Raw genomic sequence first — 16,622 nt, 5'->3', positions numbered from 1 at the left:
CTATGACTTGGGGTGATGCTTTCTGCCTGGCTGGTTTGCAGCTCCGTGGCCAGTTTACAAGATTTCCACCACAACCAGCCGAAAGCATTCCTGTCCGGCTGCTGCCTTCCCCACCGCCACCATGCGGTCTCAACACGTTTGAAAGTTGGTGAGAAATTGAGCCCATATGCCTTCTGATTGTTTGCAAACCCTGGCAAGGCTTTGGTAAGTCCAGGCCAATTTCTGGATTAAATTAGAAAAGAAAAGAGGAAAAATATCTGAATCCTGGCATAGAGAGAAATCATTCATTCGAAAAAAAAAAACTGTTGAAGAACATACTGTACAGAGAATGTTCTCGTGCTGGGAGGGGTCAAAGGTTATAGCCTCGACTGAAGGCGCAGAAGACCCTTGGATTCCACATTCTCCATAGGCCTAGGAGCGTGTCTGCCCTCAGCAGAAGAGATGCTCTGGGGGTTCAGGCATTCTCCCAGAACGTAAGCAGTTAACACAGGTGGGAGAGACTATTCTGCGTGACCGGAAACCTGCTCCTCCTGCTCTGCCAGCGGTTAAGAGCAGCTCATTCTATCCTTTACAAAGAATCCCCGAAGTAACCTCACCGGAGCTTTGTGCTGATAAGGCTAGGGTGGGGGCGGGCCGGGGTCTGAGCAGCCCACGGCACTCAGTACTTCCCTAATACCCACATGCACTGATATAGTGAAAGGCACATGCTAACTTTGGAGGCCTGGGGCCATCATAGCTCAAGGCAGGCACTAAGCAAGTACATTTCTGCAGAGCCTGGTAGCAAATATTCCTTTAGCACCCCATAGTGAATTTCTTCTCAGCTTTGTGGGCCATACGGTTTTTGTTGCAACTACCCAACCTGTTGTTGTAGCACAAAAATGGCCACAGGCTCTGCTGGGTGCAGTGGCTCACGCCTGTAATCCCAGCACTTTGGGAGTCCAAGGCAGGTATCACCTGAGGTCAGGAGTTCAAGACCAGCCTGGCCAAGATGGTGAAACCCTGTCTCTAGAAAAATACAAAAATTAGCTGGGCATGGTGGTGGGTGCCTGTAATCCCAGCTACTCGGGAGGCTGAGGCAGAGAATCGCTTGAACCCGGGAGGTGGAAAGTTGCAGTGGGCCAAGATCATGTCACTGCACTCCAGCCTGGATGACAGAGTGAGACTCTGCCTCAAAAAAAAAAAAAAAAAAAAAAAAAAAAAAAAAAAAAAAAAGGCCACAGGCAATTCATAAATCAATAGGCGTAGCTGTGTTCCAACAAAACTTTATTTACAAAAACAGGTGAAGGGCCAGGTGGCCCTGGGGCCAGAGTTTGCCAACACAGATTTAGAATCTCCAGTTCACGTGAATTTTGCTTTCGTGCAAGTAATATGTCCAAATTTATTTTAATGTAAAACTGATGTTTTAAAATGCTTCTAAAAAAGGGGCCACTTCAGGGGGGGGATGGCTTACATCTGTCTGGTGGCCTCTGGCAGGCCTGAGAGTATGTGTTCTCATTAGCAAATAGGTTGAGCGCCCGCCTTGCTGCAGGCTGGGTGTCACCCACTGCAACGGTCTCTCCCTCCTGTCTACAAGGAGTGCAGTAGGACCAGGGGCTCACACAGACAGTTCAAGGTCTTTGTAGATCCTGATATTTAGGCAACACATTGAGGCCTTAGGCTTCGCAGGGAAGAGGAGGATTGAAATTAGTGCTTTAATTAAATGCTTGAAGCCACAAAGGAAACTTTAGCCTTGGGCCCAAGCTTTATATTTCTTGAAGTCTTGGCACAGATAGATTTTACTTTTAAAAATGTATCCATAGCCAGGCATGGTGGCTCGTGCCTGTGATCCCGGCTACTCAGGAAGCTGAGATGGCAGCATGATTAAGCCCAGGAGATTGAGTCCACCATGCAACATAGCATGACCCTGTCTCTAAAAAAATCTTTAAAAAATTAGTCAGGCATGGTGGTGTGAGGCTGCAGTCCCAGCTGCTTGGGAGGCTGAGGTTTGAGGCTGCATGGAACTGTGATTGCAGTACTACACTCAAGCCTGGGTGACTGAGTGAGACCCTGTCTCAAAAAAATAAAAATGCATATATAATAAACATATTACTTTCACAACGGCTCTGATCTTCCAAGGCATTCATCCCTGCCTCCCGTTCACCTGAGCCTGGAGAAGAGTCCCTGACTGTACCTGATGACGAAACTTGGGGTGCCACACACATCTGAGCTGCCTCCTAGCCTGTCAGGCTCAAGCCCACTCCACGTGTGCCCAGGCCCACACACATGGCCACTGCATCTAGTTTGTGAGCAGAGACTAGCCTAGGCACTGGCAGAGCAAGTTTTTAAAATGTGAGAAATACCAAAGCCCCAGGGTCAGTATCAGGCATGTTCATCAATGTCAACTGTGTCCCAGCCTGGCAGCACCCGGTACCTCAGGGAGCATGTTTCCAAGCAGGAAGCGTCAAACATGGCAGTGGTCTCCCAGTGCTGTCGGGGGCGGGGGGCAGGCCTGGACAGAGGAGAGCCCCTTATCCTCCCGGCTGGGCCCAGGGGAGGCAGCAATGCAAGGTGGAGGCTGGAGGCTGAGCCAGAGTCGAGGCTGGGAGGAGCAGGAGCAGAATGAAGGCAGAGGGAAGAGAGTTCACTCTGCTAGTGATGGGGCCAGGGGGCCAGCAAGGCTGGACGGGCCGCACCTCTGCCCATGGCTCACACTCCATCCTCTTAGCCCTCACAGTGCTTGGGAGGGAGACCCCTCTGCCCTTAGATGGGGGAATGTGGGCATCCCCAAGTGGCTCATGCCTGTAATCCCAGCACTTTGGGAGGCTGAGGTGGGTGGATCACCTGAGGTCAGGAGTTCTAGACCAGCCTGGCCAACATGGTGAAACCCAGTCTCTACTAAAAATATAAAAATTAGCCAGGCATGGTGGCATGTGCCAGTAGTCCCAGGTACTTGGGAGGCTGAGACAGGAGAATTGCTTGAGCCTGGGAGGTGGCGGTTGCCGTGAGCCGAGATCACGCCATTGCACTCCAGCCTGGGCGAGAGAGCAAGACCGTATCTCAAGAAAAAAAAAAAAAAAAAACTCAGTGCAGGGAGCCTCCACGGACAAGGGCCACAGGCTCAGCGCACACCCAGCGCCCTCTTAGCACAGCCGGCTTCCCCTGGGCCTCGGAGTTGTGTGGACGTGCCCAAGTAGAAGCTAGGGAAAGGCCACAGAGAATGGGAGCCTGAGGTGGCATACGGGGGCACATGCAGGGTACCAGGTGGTCCACCGGGCTGTGGGGTCTGAGTGCAGGGCTCAGGTTCCTGGGCTTGCCCTAGGGGCAGGCTGACTTCATAGATGACCAGGGCCCATGTTCAGAAGGCCCTGAACTTGGGGCTTGACCCTCTACAGCTCCGTCTGGAAGTTTTTCATCATCTCACCCTTGCACGTGTGTTTTGGAAGTGAAGGCTCCTGGGGCAATGGAGCATGGTCCCACCTCCCCAGGACAGGCTCTCAGCCGCCCCCAGCAGGTGCAGGATCAGGCATGTATTCCCCACAGCATCTCAGGGCAGGCGTGGTGGTGGCGGTCCTGCCCACGGCTGGCAGGAAAGGGGCATGTCTGGTGGATGGCCGGCCAGAGCCCATGTTTTGGCGGAGGTGAGCCTCCCATGAGTGACACCTGCATAGAGATGGGATTGGCTGTGGCCATACGCTCTGGGCTGGAGCAGTGCACCAGTGGGAAGGGGGCGTGCCTGGCTCTACTTCCCCAGACCCCCTGGCTGGGGCACAAACAATGTGTTCTTCCAGCGGTGGCAGGAAGCTCTCAGACTCCAGTGGGCGCACCCTTCACGCTGGGGGTGCACTCACTCTGCTAGGACCCCGTACCTGAGGAGAAATCCCTCAGTGGGCTTTCACTCTGTGGGATCCTCTCTTCCTCCTCCCAGCCTCCCTGAGTCTGGCCTGTGCCTGTCATAAACTTTTGGCCAGCCTGACGCAGCCACCAGGATCAGCCACAAAATGCACATTTGTTTAATTTCAGTGACTCCACGTAGAAGCTAAACGCTCTAATATTTGCATTTAAAATAGCCACTGCACAATTTAAAGATGAATAAGAAATTCATGCCAATAATTCAAGGTTCCCATTTTTGTTCACTTAGAACAACATTAAAAAGCAAATAAAAACACAGCAAATTGAGAGAGAAAGAGACAGAGACTAAGGAAGAAAGGAAGTGGCTAAATAGTCCCTTTTTATGGCACTTTCCTCTGCTCTTTGAGCAAGCGATCCCACATTTCCATTTTGCGCTGGGCCCTGAGAGTTACGTGCTGGCTCTGCCTATAGGCCAGTGTTCCCCACTGATGAGTTTTGCAACAGCCAGATATCGCAGGGAAATGAGAATGCATTGCATGTAATACACTGGCTCCTTTGAATTCTCTATCTTCCCCTGCCCCCTTCATTTTATTTATTTATTTATTTTTATTTATTTATTTATTTATTTTTTGAGACAGAATCTCACTCTGTTGCCCAGGCTGGAGTGCAGTGGCACGATCTTGGCTCACCGCAACCTCTGCCTCCCAGGTTCAAGCCGTTCTCCTGCCTCAGCCTCCTGAGTAGCTGGAATTACAGGCATGGGCCACCACCCTTGGCTTATTTTTGTATTTTTAGTAGAGACGGGGTTTTGCCATGTTGGCCAGGCTGGTATCGAACTCCTGACCTCAAATGAGCTGCCCACCTTGGCCTCCCAAAGTCCTACGATTACAGGTGTGAGCCATCGCGCCCAGTCTATCTTTCCTCTTACTTTGGGAGAAATTCGGGTGGAGGGCTGCTATGGCTGAACCCAGGTGTGACAAGAACAGTCAGTGGTTGGTGAGGAGCTGGAGCTTGGGAAGTACGGCTGCCAAACAGAGCAGCATCTCAGAAGATTAACTTCTGGGGAGGGCAGGAGACGCCAAACACGTCACCCAAGGCAGAAGCTTTTCCCATGGGAAGGGAAAGACTGCAGGATCTGACCACACACAAAAACGTAGGACGTCAAAAACTATCCCAGGCAGAACAAAACAAAAGGTAAACAAGAAGACGGGGGAAAATATTTCCCACACATGTGACAGACAAACAGTTAATCTACTTAGATACGCAAACTCTTCAGATGAATGGAACACCCCCAAATCCCGGCAGAATCAAGGGCATGAATAGGCCAAGCACAAACAATAAAATAATCTGTTTACAAATACATGTATATTTTTAAATGCAGGCTCATTAACATCAAGGAAATACAACTTACAACAAAAAGGTTATCTCAGTTGTAATTAAATTACCACTGTTCAAAAGGACTCAGTGGTGTGAGGGGGTGGGGAGACAGGCATTTGCTCAACGAAGCGGGAACAGAGGAAACCATAACAGAGAACATTCCAGCGTAGAAAGCTTACAAAATGGGCATATCTGTTGACCAGAGACTCCGCTTTCAGCAACTCAGCTTAAGGAAATATGTAAGCAGGAGCGGTAGATTCAGCTCGATGAACATGGTACAGTTAGTGGCATGTCTGACCTCTAATGGAGAAATTAGCTTTGCTATGTGAATATGTCATATAAATAATAAGTTAGGTAAAAAGTGTGCTACAGTCACATGGCGTGATGTGTGATCATTAAAACCAGGTAGTAGACAATAACTGCTGGGAGAAGACACTCACATATCTACATGAATTTATGCTAATTTTACATAGTAAAAAAAAAATGGCTGGTGCAGTGGCTCATGTCTGTAACCTCAGCACTTTGTGAGGCCGAAGCGGGTGGATTACCTGAGGTCAAGAGTTCAAGACCAGCCTGGCCAACATGGTGAAACCACTGTCTCTATTAAAAATACAAAAAAAAAAAAAAACAAAACAAACAAATTAGCCAGCCGTGGTGGCACATGCCTGTAATCCCAGCTACTCGGGGAGCTGAAGCAGGAGAATCGCTTGAACGTGAGCTGAGATCGCGCCACTACACTCCAGCCTCGGTGACAGAGTGAGACTCTATTTCAAAATAAATACATAAATAAAATGAATCATCTGTGTTAAATATAGAATATTTCGATAAACCAAGAAACATGCTTTTCTAGATGTAAGGAGGAAGATAAGAAAACTGGATCCATCAGGGGCTGCCGGAATGGGCAGGTGGGGGGTTGCCTGAACCAAAGAGCCCCTTTCTGTGCCCAGGTGACCCCGTGAAACGCTCCATTTCCAACCCTCTTCCCCTCGGGCAAGTGTGAGATGAGAAGGGCAGCTTCATTTTTCCCATGGAAAAGGGAATATCATGTCTTGCCATTCACAAGAAAAGGAAGCAGCCCCTCCAGTGATTTCCACTGCCCCCGGAGCCACAGGCAGCTCCCCTCCACCTCTGGAAGACTGCGGCGGCTGGCTTCGCTCATCCCAACTTCCCCTACCTGTGCCCCCTGCTTCACAGGCCAGGCCTTCTCCATTCTTCCAGCTGGCCCATTCCTGCCTCAGGGCTTTGGCGCCGCCTGCCCCCTCCCCCAGACATGGAACAGGCTGTCCCTATCCTACCTCTTCCCACATCCTTCATTTGTCATGAGCCTCAGCTCCCGTGATATCTCCCGTGCACCAGCCCCTGACCTTCTGTATAAAGTGGCCTGCCTTCCCCTACCCTTTTTCCTTCTCCATCTCATAACGATTTTATTTCTTTTTTTTTTTTTTGAGACGGAGTCTCGCTCTGTCGCCCGGGCTGGAGTGCAGTGGCCGGATCTCAGCTCACTGCAAGCTCTGCCTCCCGGGTTCACGCGATTCTCCTGCCTCAGCCTCCCGAGTAGCTGGGACTACAGGCGCCCGCCACCTTGCCCAGCTACTTTTTTTTTGTATTTTTTAGTAGAGACGGGGTTTCACCGTGTTAGCCAGGATGGTCTCGATCTCCTGACCTCGTGATCCACCCGTCTCGGCCTCCCAAAGTGCTGGGATTACAGGCTTGAGCCACCGCGCCCGGCCACGATTTTATTTCTTACATTGCATTTATCATTACTTAAAATGATCCCGTTTGTTTTTCACTTGAATATCGTCTGTGTCCGCCTTCCCAGAATGCAAGGTAGCAGGGCTACATCCTGTCATGCTCACGGCCGCACCCCTAGCCTGACATATAATAGATGCCCCATAAACACTGGTCCCCCGTATGAATGGCAGCCGGGGCACCAGACAGAGGAGGATGGCTATGCCGAGAATCCACTCCATCTCAGCAGCTGAACACAATACAGTGTACACTGTGTTTCCATACTCACACCATGGTGCGGTGTGGGTCGGGGGGCCGAGCCTATGCTGTAGCTGTGCCTTCTGGGACATGTGGTTTCCAAGGTTTCCATGGCAGAGGGAGACAGAGATGGAGGGGACTCCAAGCTCTTACCAGCCTTGGTCCACAGGTGACCCAAATCACTTCCTTTCACACAGCCTACTAGGCAAAACTAGCCATGCAGCTCCATGTCAGTTACAAGGGAACCTGGGCAGCAGAGGGGAGCATGGGGGTGACTGATGAGGCTGAACTGCCTGTGCCACCCCTGGACCCCATATCCCCGCCCAGGCTCTGCCACAAAGAGATCCCAAAGGGAGTTCTGCAGGCAGAAGTCACCCCAAATGATGAGGGAAACTGAGGCAGTGTAGGGCTGCAGGGAGCTGTGCCTGCACTCAGCCCGCCTCTGCCTCACCTCCTCCTCAGAGTCTGCATTCCCTGGGTCCTCACCATCAGGGCCCCCACCAGCTCCTCCTCCCAGGGCTTGACGGCCTTTCCCAGGGCACAGGCTGTGCCACCGTTCTCTGCATCCAGTTCAGTGGGCACCTCACTGCCCAGGACTGGCTCCCACACCCTGGGCTCTGGGCGTGCCATTGCCCAGCCCCACCTGCTCTACAGCCAGTCAAACACCTCACTGGGAGCCCAGTCCCAGCCGGCTGCTGCCACCTCTGTCCTTCCATGTTTTTGCTTTTGCTCGAGCCATGGGGAGCCCATGGCCAGCTGGGACTTACAAGAGAACTGTGACAAGCCACTGGCCAGGCCTTGGGAGCCCCTTGGGGTTGTGGTTTGAGGCCCTCACAGCACCCTAGTTCAGAGACAGGGCACAGTAGGCAGTCCGTCTGTGCACAGACCCAGCCCTGCCCTATCCAGCACAGCAGCTGCCAGTCACACTGTGGCTTCCATCTAGGTGCAAATTAATTCAAATAAAGTACTCTTTGGGGTGACTACCATAAAAAAGAAAAAAGAGACAAGTGTTGGTGACAATTTGGAGAGACTAGAATCCCTGTACACTGTTGGCAAAATGGTGTAGCCACTGTGGAAAACAGTGTGGAAACTCCTCAAAAAATTAAAGAAAGAAAGAATTACCCTGTGTCCCGCAATTCTACTTGTGGGCATATAGTCAAGAGAACGGAAAGCAGGGTCTGAACACCCACGTTCATGGCAGCATTATTCACGGTAGCCCATGAGGGGGCAACCCGAGTGCCCATGGATGGCCGGGATACTATTCCTCCCTGAAAAGGAAGGACATTCTTACATATGCTGCAACATGGAAGGCCCCTGAGGACATCGTGCTAAGTGAAGTCAGCCAGACGCAAAAGGACAATTACTGTGTGATCCACTTATGCGAGGTACCCAGAGTAGTCAAATTCTTAGAAACAATGAGTGGAGTGGTGGGTGCCAGGAGTGGGGGGAGGGGAGGAACGGGGCTGAAATTTAAGGGGCACAGTTTCCATTTTACAGGATGAAGAGTTCTGTGGACGGTGGCGGCGATGGCGGCCCAACCATGTGAATGTGCTTACGTCACTGAATCGCGCACTTAAAAATGGTGAAGACGCTGATTTATGTTCTGTATATTTCACCGCAATTAAAAAACTTTTAATTAAAATTATCTTGGAACAAATAAGAAGTTAAATTAAAAGTTCAGTTCTTCAAGGACACCAGCCACACTTCGAGTGCGCGAGGGCCCGGTGGCTGCTGCGCCAGAAAGGGGAAAACCAGCGTCTCTCCGCTCCAGCACTGCAGGAAGCTCGGTCGCACCCACAGCAGTGTTCTGGAAGGTCATCCTTTCTCAGACGCTCCCTCAATGCTCCTCCTCCCCAAGACCACCAAAGGGTCCGGCATGCCTTAGATCTGTCCCTAGGACTCTCCGGGCATGCACAGGCTCTCAGTGAGGACGCAAGGTATTAACCGTCAGGGCAACGCATGCTCCAAGCACTGCCGTGCCTTGTCTCCCTCGGCCAGGCTACGCTCTTGCAGCGGGAGCTGGGGCTCCGATCAGAGGACAGACCCCCCGCTGACCCTCTGCTGCTGGTCTCCCAAGCCCCGGGACTCTCTGCCATGCCCCACCGCCTCTGCAGGACACTCCCGCTGTGCCCATGACAAGCATGCTGTCAACACATGTTTGCTGAATGAATCAGTGCTCACTTCTGTGCAACAGGGGACAAAAGACACGGCCCAAATATTTTCTCAACTTCTGAGACTTGTCTCCTAAAACAGCTTCTCTGTTGTGATAAAACTCATCTCAGTGTAAGACGTTTTAAATTTCTCATGCTTTGCTCGAAACGAACCTTCCCATTATTCAAAATGGGGAGTACGGCTGGATCACTAGGGTTTGAATAAAGTTGGATGGCAAAAGTGAGAGAACCTTCTAGACATCCTCCAACCAGCTGTTGTGACAGAGAGACCCTCGGCACCAGGAGAAAGGCTGATCTGCGTCCACCGGCCTTATGAAGGACTCACCCCGGGTCCCACCTTCAGTCAGCGTCCTTGGTGGGCTCTCAGCAGTGACCCCTCCTGGGCTGTCACTAAATTAGATAGTGTCACTGTCATGATAACAAAACCACATTTTATGTGGAAACTAAAAAGGTGTTCACCCTACTGAGAGACTGAAAAGCACAGTCACCGACATTCTCTCATTTAACCCTCACATCAACCCCCACGATGAAAACCCAGACCCATTTTATAGACGAGAAAACCAAGGCTCAGAGGATGGGAGCAGTGTTCCTAAGGACGCGCCTGGAAAAGGCGAGGCCAGGAGCCACCATCGGACTGTGTGATTCCAAGCCCAGTCCTTTCCCCGCTGTGTTGGAAGGCAATATGATGCTAGGGGAAGAACTCATATTGTGAAGGCAGGCAAGATTTTATACCCACCAGTCTCACAGACCCAGCCTGAGGACTTCCTAAGATAATTCAGCACGGCAGGTGCCCAGCGTGGGCTTGGCATGGTCACGTAGTAGAGACTCAATAATTGTAGCCATTATGGTTTTACTGTTATTATTATTGCAATAAAGGTACGTTTCAAAAATAAGATGAGGTTAACTGTGAAAACGCTCTCCCAAATAAAACGAATTTTGCCAACGCAGCAGACTTCAGCCCCCTGTGTGGATAAGGCTGGGCTCCAGAGGGCTCGCGGACTCATGCAAGGCCGGTCAAGAGGAAAGTGAGCAGGAAGGTGGGGTCTCTGTCAAGTGTTCAGCTCACTTACATCCCCCTTTTTCCCCTGAGGTATCTTTTCACCAGGGCCCTGGGGACTCTGACCCATGTGTCAGCTTGATTCCTGGGGGGGTTCATCCCTGGCCCGAAAAGCAGAGCTGAGCAGCAGACTTGGAGCAGACCTCCACAGCCCGCTGCCTGCCTCCAGCCAGGCCCCAGAGGACCTCATTCATCCACAGGGTTGGACACACAGCACGGGGTTTGGACACACAGTACAACTTCCCACCTGCCCGGCTTCCACAGCACCTCCAGCCTTCCCTAAGCCCTGGCTGGTTAGTGGGGCCCCCTAACGCCCCACTGGCAGCATCTCACATTCCAGGCCGTGCCCTGGTCCTCCTTCTCACCCCTTCTTTTCCCTGCAGGGCTCAGCCGAGCCAGTCTGCTTCCCTGGGAACCTGCATTTTGAAGACTGGATGCCCCTCAGCCCGACAGTGGCTCCGGCCACTTCAGGCAGAGAGAGGAAAGGCCTGCACAACATCCACCCACACATGGTGCAGCGTCCTTGCATCTCCTGCTCAGGCTGCGGGGGTGTGGAGCGAGGGAGGAGGTTCTTTAATCTCGTAGCATCAGGCAGACAAGGGGCAGGTGCCCAGAAGACGGAGGTGGCACACAGACACCCCTTTCAATAGCCCAAACTCACAGGGAGAAAGGAATTCCCTCCCCGATTGTCAGTTCTCCCACTGCCAGCTTCAAGGAGGGGCCCTGGGTTGGTGTCTGGCCCTGGCTCTAATGCACACTAATCTCTACTTTAAACAGAAAGGGGCCTCTGTTCGGAGCCAGAGGAAGGCAGGACTATCTAGTTCGGGCTGAATAACGTCACTTTATGTCTATTAGGTTAGCTTTTTAGGTAAAATGAGGTTTCCTTTTAAAATAATTTTAGTTTTAAAAGTGGCAAACATTGAGAAAACCTGTTTTTCAAATGACACATTGAATGACATTTGTCATTCAAATGACTGGAGTCTGCATAAAACCACCTTAGCCTACAAAGAGCCGTCAAGTTGGAATTACCCGCAATTTGCAGATGAGAAAACTGAGATCAGGGAGGGTCAACTTGTCTCACCTGTGGACCCAGAGCGCCTCCCTGAGACTGTGGCACTCACCTCCGGCTAACAAGGAAATCAGCAGAGCCTCAGGGAACGCAGCTGGGCCTCTCTGGCCTGCCCAGCCCCTGGCTGACCCTCCCCATCCCGCCCGGCGCCTCAGCCACCCGACTCACAATGTTCATGAGCGTGAGCAGGTACTTCTGCACATGCTCCTTCCCGTGGAACTGCACCACAGAGTCATCCACGCCCAGCAGGACCTCGATGTTGTAGTCGTCATCTGCAGCATGCCTGCGTGCCCTCCGCCTCGAGCTGTTGACGCGCTCCTCTAGGACGCCCAGGGCGCGGCTGAGACTGTCCAGGTTGCCCAGGGAGGCCCCTGCAAGGAGAGGACACCATCTTCAGCAGCAGGGCAAACCCACCCGGACACAACACCACCCACCAGGCGCCAGCTCGCCAGCTCAGCCATCCTCTCATTTAAAACTCATAGCACCCCGAACCTGGGGTATTGTTCCATTTTACAGAGGAAAGCGAGGTGCAGAGGAAGGTGGCAGAGACTTGCCAAGCTGTCTCAGACACAGCAGGGCTCAGACAGCCACCTCTGTGACTTCCAGGACCGCTCGTTCCCCAGCCCCTGGTGGCAACCCCAGCCACAGCAGGAGCCACAGTGGCCTCCACACGATGGTCAGGCCTGCTGAGACTGTGAGAGTCCCAGCCCAGCATCACCGTCTGCCTTATGGATCCCAGGGCTGGCTCCCAGCCACAGAGAGGCCGGGAACCTCAGCCCGCACTGCCTGAAGCTGGAGTGGGCAGAGCCGCCTCTTCTCCCCCGAAGGGCTGCCAGGTGCCAAAGGACTGGTGTCCCAGGTGTCACTGCCAGCTGTTATGACTGGGGAAACCGAGGCCCATCCTGGGCTGCGCATATTCTCCACTGTCTCCTTGGGCCCCTCCCAGAACTTTCTTCTCAGTCCTCCACTGAAGTGAGGCCCCACACCTCTGGGCCAGGTCCTGGGCCCCTCTGCAGGCGAACTGTACCGCCTCTGGTCTGATTGAATTGTTCCGAGACCAAGACGAACCCCTCTGTGGCAGCTCTGCTGCAGTCGGCCCTGGGCAGGCACTGATCTCCTGCCCCCAAGGTGTGCCTCTGGCCACTTGGGGCTGCCATCCTGGGGAGCCTGCCCCGGATATCGTCCCTGCCTTCTGTGCAGCGCGGTTTCTGCTCTGTTCCGTGTCCTGCAGGCCGGAGACCACCCTGGACCAGGCTTCAGTTCCCAGCCCTCCACTGCCCATCTCTAAAGGCCACAGCAAGGCTGGCCAGGCTGACCTTCAGCATCGACAGCAGCCCCAGACCACACTGCCCACTGCCCCCCAAGCCCCAGTGTCCAGGAAGCCCCCATTCCCTTGCACTGGTCTCTGTCTAAGCCAGGTCCCGGCCCCAGGGTCCTGTGTCTCCATGGCATTCCCCAGGCAGGTCCTCAGAGACTCCTGGCCCGGGACAGACCCAGGGCTGCAGGTCATCGTGACATCATCAACCCACAGGACCCCGAGGCCCCTGCAGCTGTGGGAGACCAGCGTCCCGGCTGCACCACCTCTCTACAAAGAGTCTTCCAGAAAAACACTTTTCACCCCCAACGCCTCTCTCCTGCTGCCTCTTCCAGGTAGGGACAGGCACTCCCTCCCTGTGAGGGTGGCCCAGAACAGGCCCCGGGGGCAGAACCAGGCCTCTGCAGGTGGCACGGCCACTCGGACAGTGAGGCAGCCTGGCACCGGGCCCCCATCCCGGCACACACTTCCTCACCCGGTGCTGACAGCAGGCCTCTCAGTGGACTTGGCCATTTCCGTTTTACAGCTGGGGAGACCCATGGCATCCCAGCGGGGCCAGCTCTCAGCCAGGAGCTCTCTCCTTGCACCCTGCAGCCCGGCTCAGACAAGACAGACTGAACATGAGGTTTCAGGCACAAACCTGCAACCCGACTGTGGGCAAGACCAACAGAGACAGTGGAGGTGTGAGGCAGAGGTGAGGGCTGGGACAGAAAAGAGGAGTAGGTGGGGCCAGGGCTGAACAGCTGCTGGGGTTCCAGTACATTTGGGGTCCTCGTGCCACCTCCAGCTCCACAGTTCTGTGTCCCCTCAACATACACACACAAGCACGCACACATGTACACACACATGCACACACACACACACGCATGTACACAGCAAGGACTCCCAGGGCCACTCCAGGGACAGGGGTGGGGCAGGCAGGCCTGCGGGGAGGGCCATGTGGAGCTGAGCAGTCTGCTTAGCTGCCTGGATGATTCAGGACCATCCACGCTGTTCCCAGAGGAAGCGCCAGCGACTTAAGCCTGACAGGGAGGTTGAGGAATCGCCAATCTATTTTTGTACATTTATTTCTTTGCATTTCCAAAGAACAGAGACAGCTCACCTTCAGAATCACCTTGGGAAGCAGAGAGATGCTAATTTCCATAGGAAAATTCTTCTTCCCCTGGGGAATAGGCTGGATGTTACCCTCTGCCCTTGTCAAGCAAGTGGTCACACACAGCGGTGCCCTCGGCAAAACCAGACCACAGAGGCACCCGTTGAGGCCACGTGGTGCCATTTGATTAATAGTATTTGAAAATTGGAAGATTTCATGTTTAAAAATTCTAGAACATCCAGCTTCTCTTGAGGAATTAGGAGACGGGGCCATCCCAGGGGTAGCCCTGGACCGTGAATTGAGGGGCCACACCTGGAGACAAAATATACAGGGCTTGGCTCACCAGGGCTGCTGCCTGCCACCCTCAATGTCATTCTGGCACCAGAAAGCATCACAGTACGTCCTCCTGGCCCTAAGCCCGGAGTCACCATGCAGGGACCCTCCAGACACTCCCCGTAGGAGGATTGGGGCGCTGCGTCGGGACAGAGCTGGGCTGGGGCACGTCTTGAGGCTGCTTCTGCTGAGCAGGTGGAGTTTTTAACTAAACTGTGTGTTGCAGGCCCATGAAAAATAGCAAAGATTTCTAAAGATGCTTTAGAAGTGTCAGTTTCACCTGAAATGGATTTATTATTGTTGCCATCATTATTTTAATCGTGAAAATTTTGGGAGGAAATTTGGAAATTATGTTCTAGAGCACTCCTTCTCCACCCAGGACCAGTGCCTAGAGACGGCCCAAGGCCCCAAGGTAAAGAGGGTGAAGAGAGGAAGACAGGGGCCTGGGTCACCTGGCAGGTGACAGCCACCCCGCGTCTGGCCCCTGGAAGCCTCAGTCATGTTCAGGCTGGACAGGACAAGGGGAGAGCCCTCAGGCCTGGGGCAACAGGAACCCTGGCCCAGACACCCTCTTGCTCCTCTGTCCCAAAAAGACCTGGCAGTCAGGCTGAAGCCCCAGCTTGTCAATCACAAGTGCCACCTCAGTTTTCCCCGCAATAGGATTGACCCTGACCCTGTCAATCACGAGTGCCACCTCAGTTTTTCCTACAGTGGGCTTAACCCAGGCCATGAAGAGACTCTGACCACATGCTGGACCTCACAGGCTGTTCCCCAAACAGAGCCTTGCTATAAGGAGCTCTGATCGGTGGGCCTGGCACGGTCCTGAGTCGGCTTCCTAGTGATCCCTCTGAAGTCAACCTTGACCTTGGGCCTGCCCACCTACTGGCTGCCTACCTGGTCTAATGGCCCCTGTTCCACTCAGTCCCTCCAAGGCAGGAGGGGGCTATTTGCTGCTCTCCCCTTCTCCCCTGGGAGCTTCCTATGTTTGTAGCCCAGCCCTGCTGATCTGTGGTGACCAGGAGCTCACACAGCCTCTGCTCTATCCCTCGGCATTGACCCTGCTTGGATGAGTGGTCAGCGCTGCCCGTCTCCTGTGGAGGCAGGAGGATGACGCTGCCCTTGGCCTTCCTTTCCTCTGTGTGCAGCCTTCCCCATGAGAAGGCGTGGGGGCCCCTGGGGGTGCTGATTGACCAGGCCCCAGAAGTCATGCCCAGGTGGGCTGCGGCTACCCAGAAGGGAGGTGTCTCTGGCAGGATCCCATCTTTTAAATAGGTAACACAGAGCTTTCGAGTTCCTGGCATTCCCTGTGCTCGGGGCCCCTTCTGGATGGCAGCTGGAGATCTCCTTGCTCACATCATGGCCAAGAATGACACTGTGGGAAGCACTCCAGAGCCATTCTGTTTCAGAGTCTCTAGAATGGAACAAAAAGACTCCATCGGAGAGTCAATCAATAAACAGGGAGAGGATGGAACAAGGGGAGGCAGCAGTTCTGTCCAGGGAATTCCAGCAGGGGAACGGGTGGGTCACAGCAGCCGTGGGCTCATCCACAGTGCCATAGCGCACAGGGCACGTGGGCGAGGGCTGCACCTGCCAGCATCCTAGGCACGCCCCAAGTCTCCAGGCAGGGGTGTGTGCACAGCCCTTCACAGTGACAAAGCTCCATACCCCCAGCAGCCATCCGATCCCCTCACCAAGGTGGAGGCTCGTCACCATCAGCATATCGTCCCATTTTAGCATCAAGGAAACAAACCAAGGAGCAGAAAAATTATATGACTCGGACAAGCCACACCACCAGAGAGGATGAGTGGGCATGTGCGCAGGCCTCTGGGTCCAACGTTGTCCACATGCCCGGAGCCTTTCTGTACTTCACCAGCACTGAAGGGTGATTTGTGGGAATAAAAATTGTAGAAACAAGTATGATTACCCTAGAGAAGAGAAAACCTGGGACCGAGTCTGTAACCTTATGAGTACCGTGGGATGGTGTGGGCTCTGAGGGCAGGTGCAGTGAGCAGGGGTGGGCTCTGAGGGCAGGTGTAGGGGGCAGGGGTGGGCTCTGAGGGCAGGTGCAGTGGGCAGGTGTGGGCTCTGAGGGCAGGTGTAGTGGACAGGTGTGGGCTCTGAGGATGGGTGCAGTGGGCAGGCGTGGGCTCTGAGGGCAGGTGTAGGGGGCAGGCGTGGGCTCTGAGGGCATGTGCAGTGAGCAGGTGTGGGCTCTGAGGGCAGGGGTAGTGGACAGGGGTGGGCTCTGAGGGCAGGTGCAGTGAGCAGGTGTGGGCTCTGAGGGCAGGTGTAGGGGGCAGGCGTGGGCTCTGAGGGCAGGTGCAGTGAGCAGGTGTGGGCTCTGAGGGCAGGGGTAGTGGACAGGGGTGGGCTCTGAGGGCAGATGAAGTGGA

General features: G+C 53.7%; 1 protein-coding gene across 1 annotated transcript in view; it reads right to left on the bottom strand.

Annotated features, from left to right (window-relative positions):
* Nucleotides 1-16,622, bottom strand: part of ADAMTS2 (ADAM metallopeptidase with thrombospondin type 1 motif, 2) — a 244,122-nt gene that overhangs the window by 87,568 nt on the left and 139,932 nt on the right. The window contains exon 6 of the mRNA XM_011960174.1: nucleotides 11,657-11,859. Coding sequence (XP_011815564.1) covers nucleotides 11,657-11,859 — 203 coding nt within the window. The remainder of the gene's footprint in view (nucleotides 1-11,656; nucleotides 11,860-16,622) is intronic.

Source organism: Colobus angolensis, unplaced genomic scaffold (assembly GCF_000951035.1).
Source record: "Colobus angolensis palliatus isolate OR3802 unplaced genomic scaffold, Cang.pa_1.0 Scaffold509, whole genome shotgun sequence".
Classification (NCBI taxonomy): Eukaryota; Metazoa; Chordata; class Mammalia; order Primates; family Cercopithecidae; genus Colobus; species Colobus angolensis.
The sequence above is the reverse complement of the archived record's forward strand: the minus strand, read 5'-3'. Positions and strand labels throughout refer to the sequence as shown.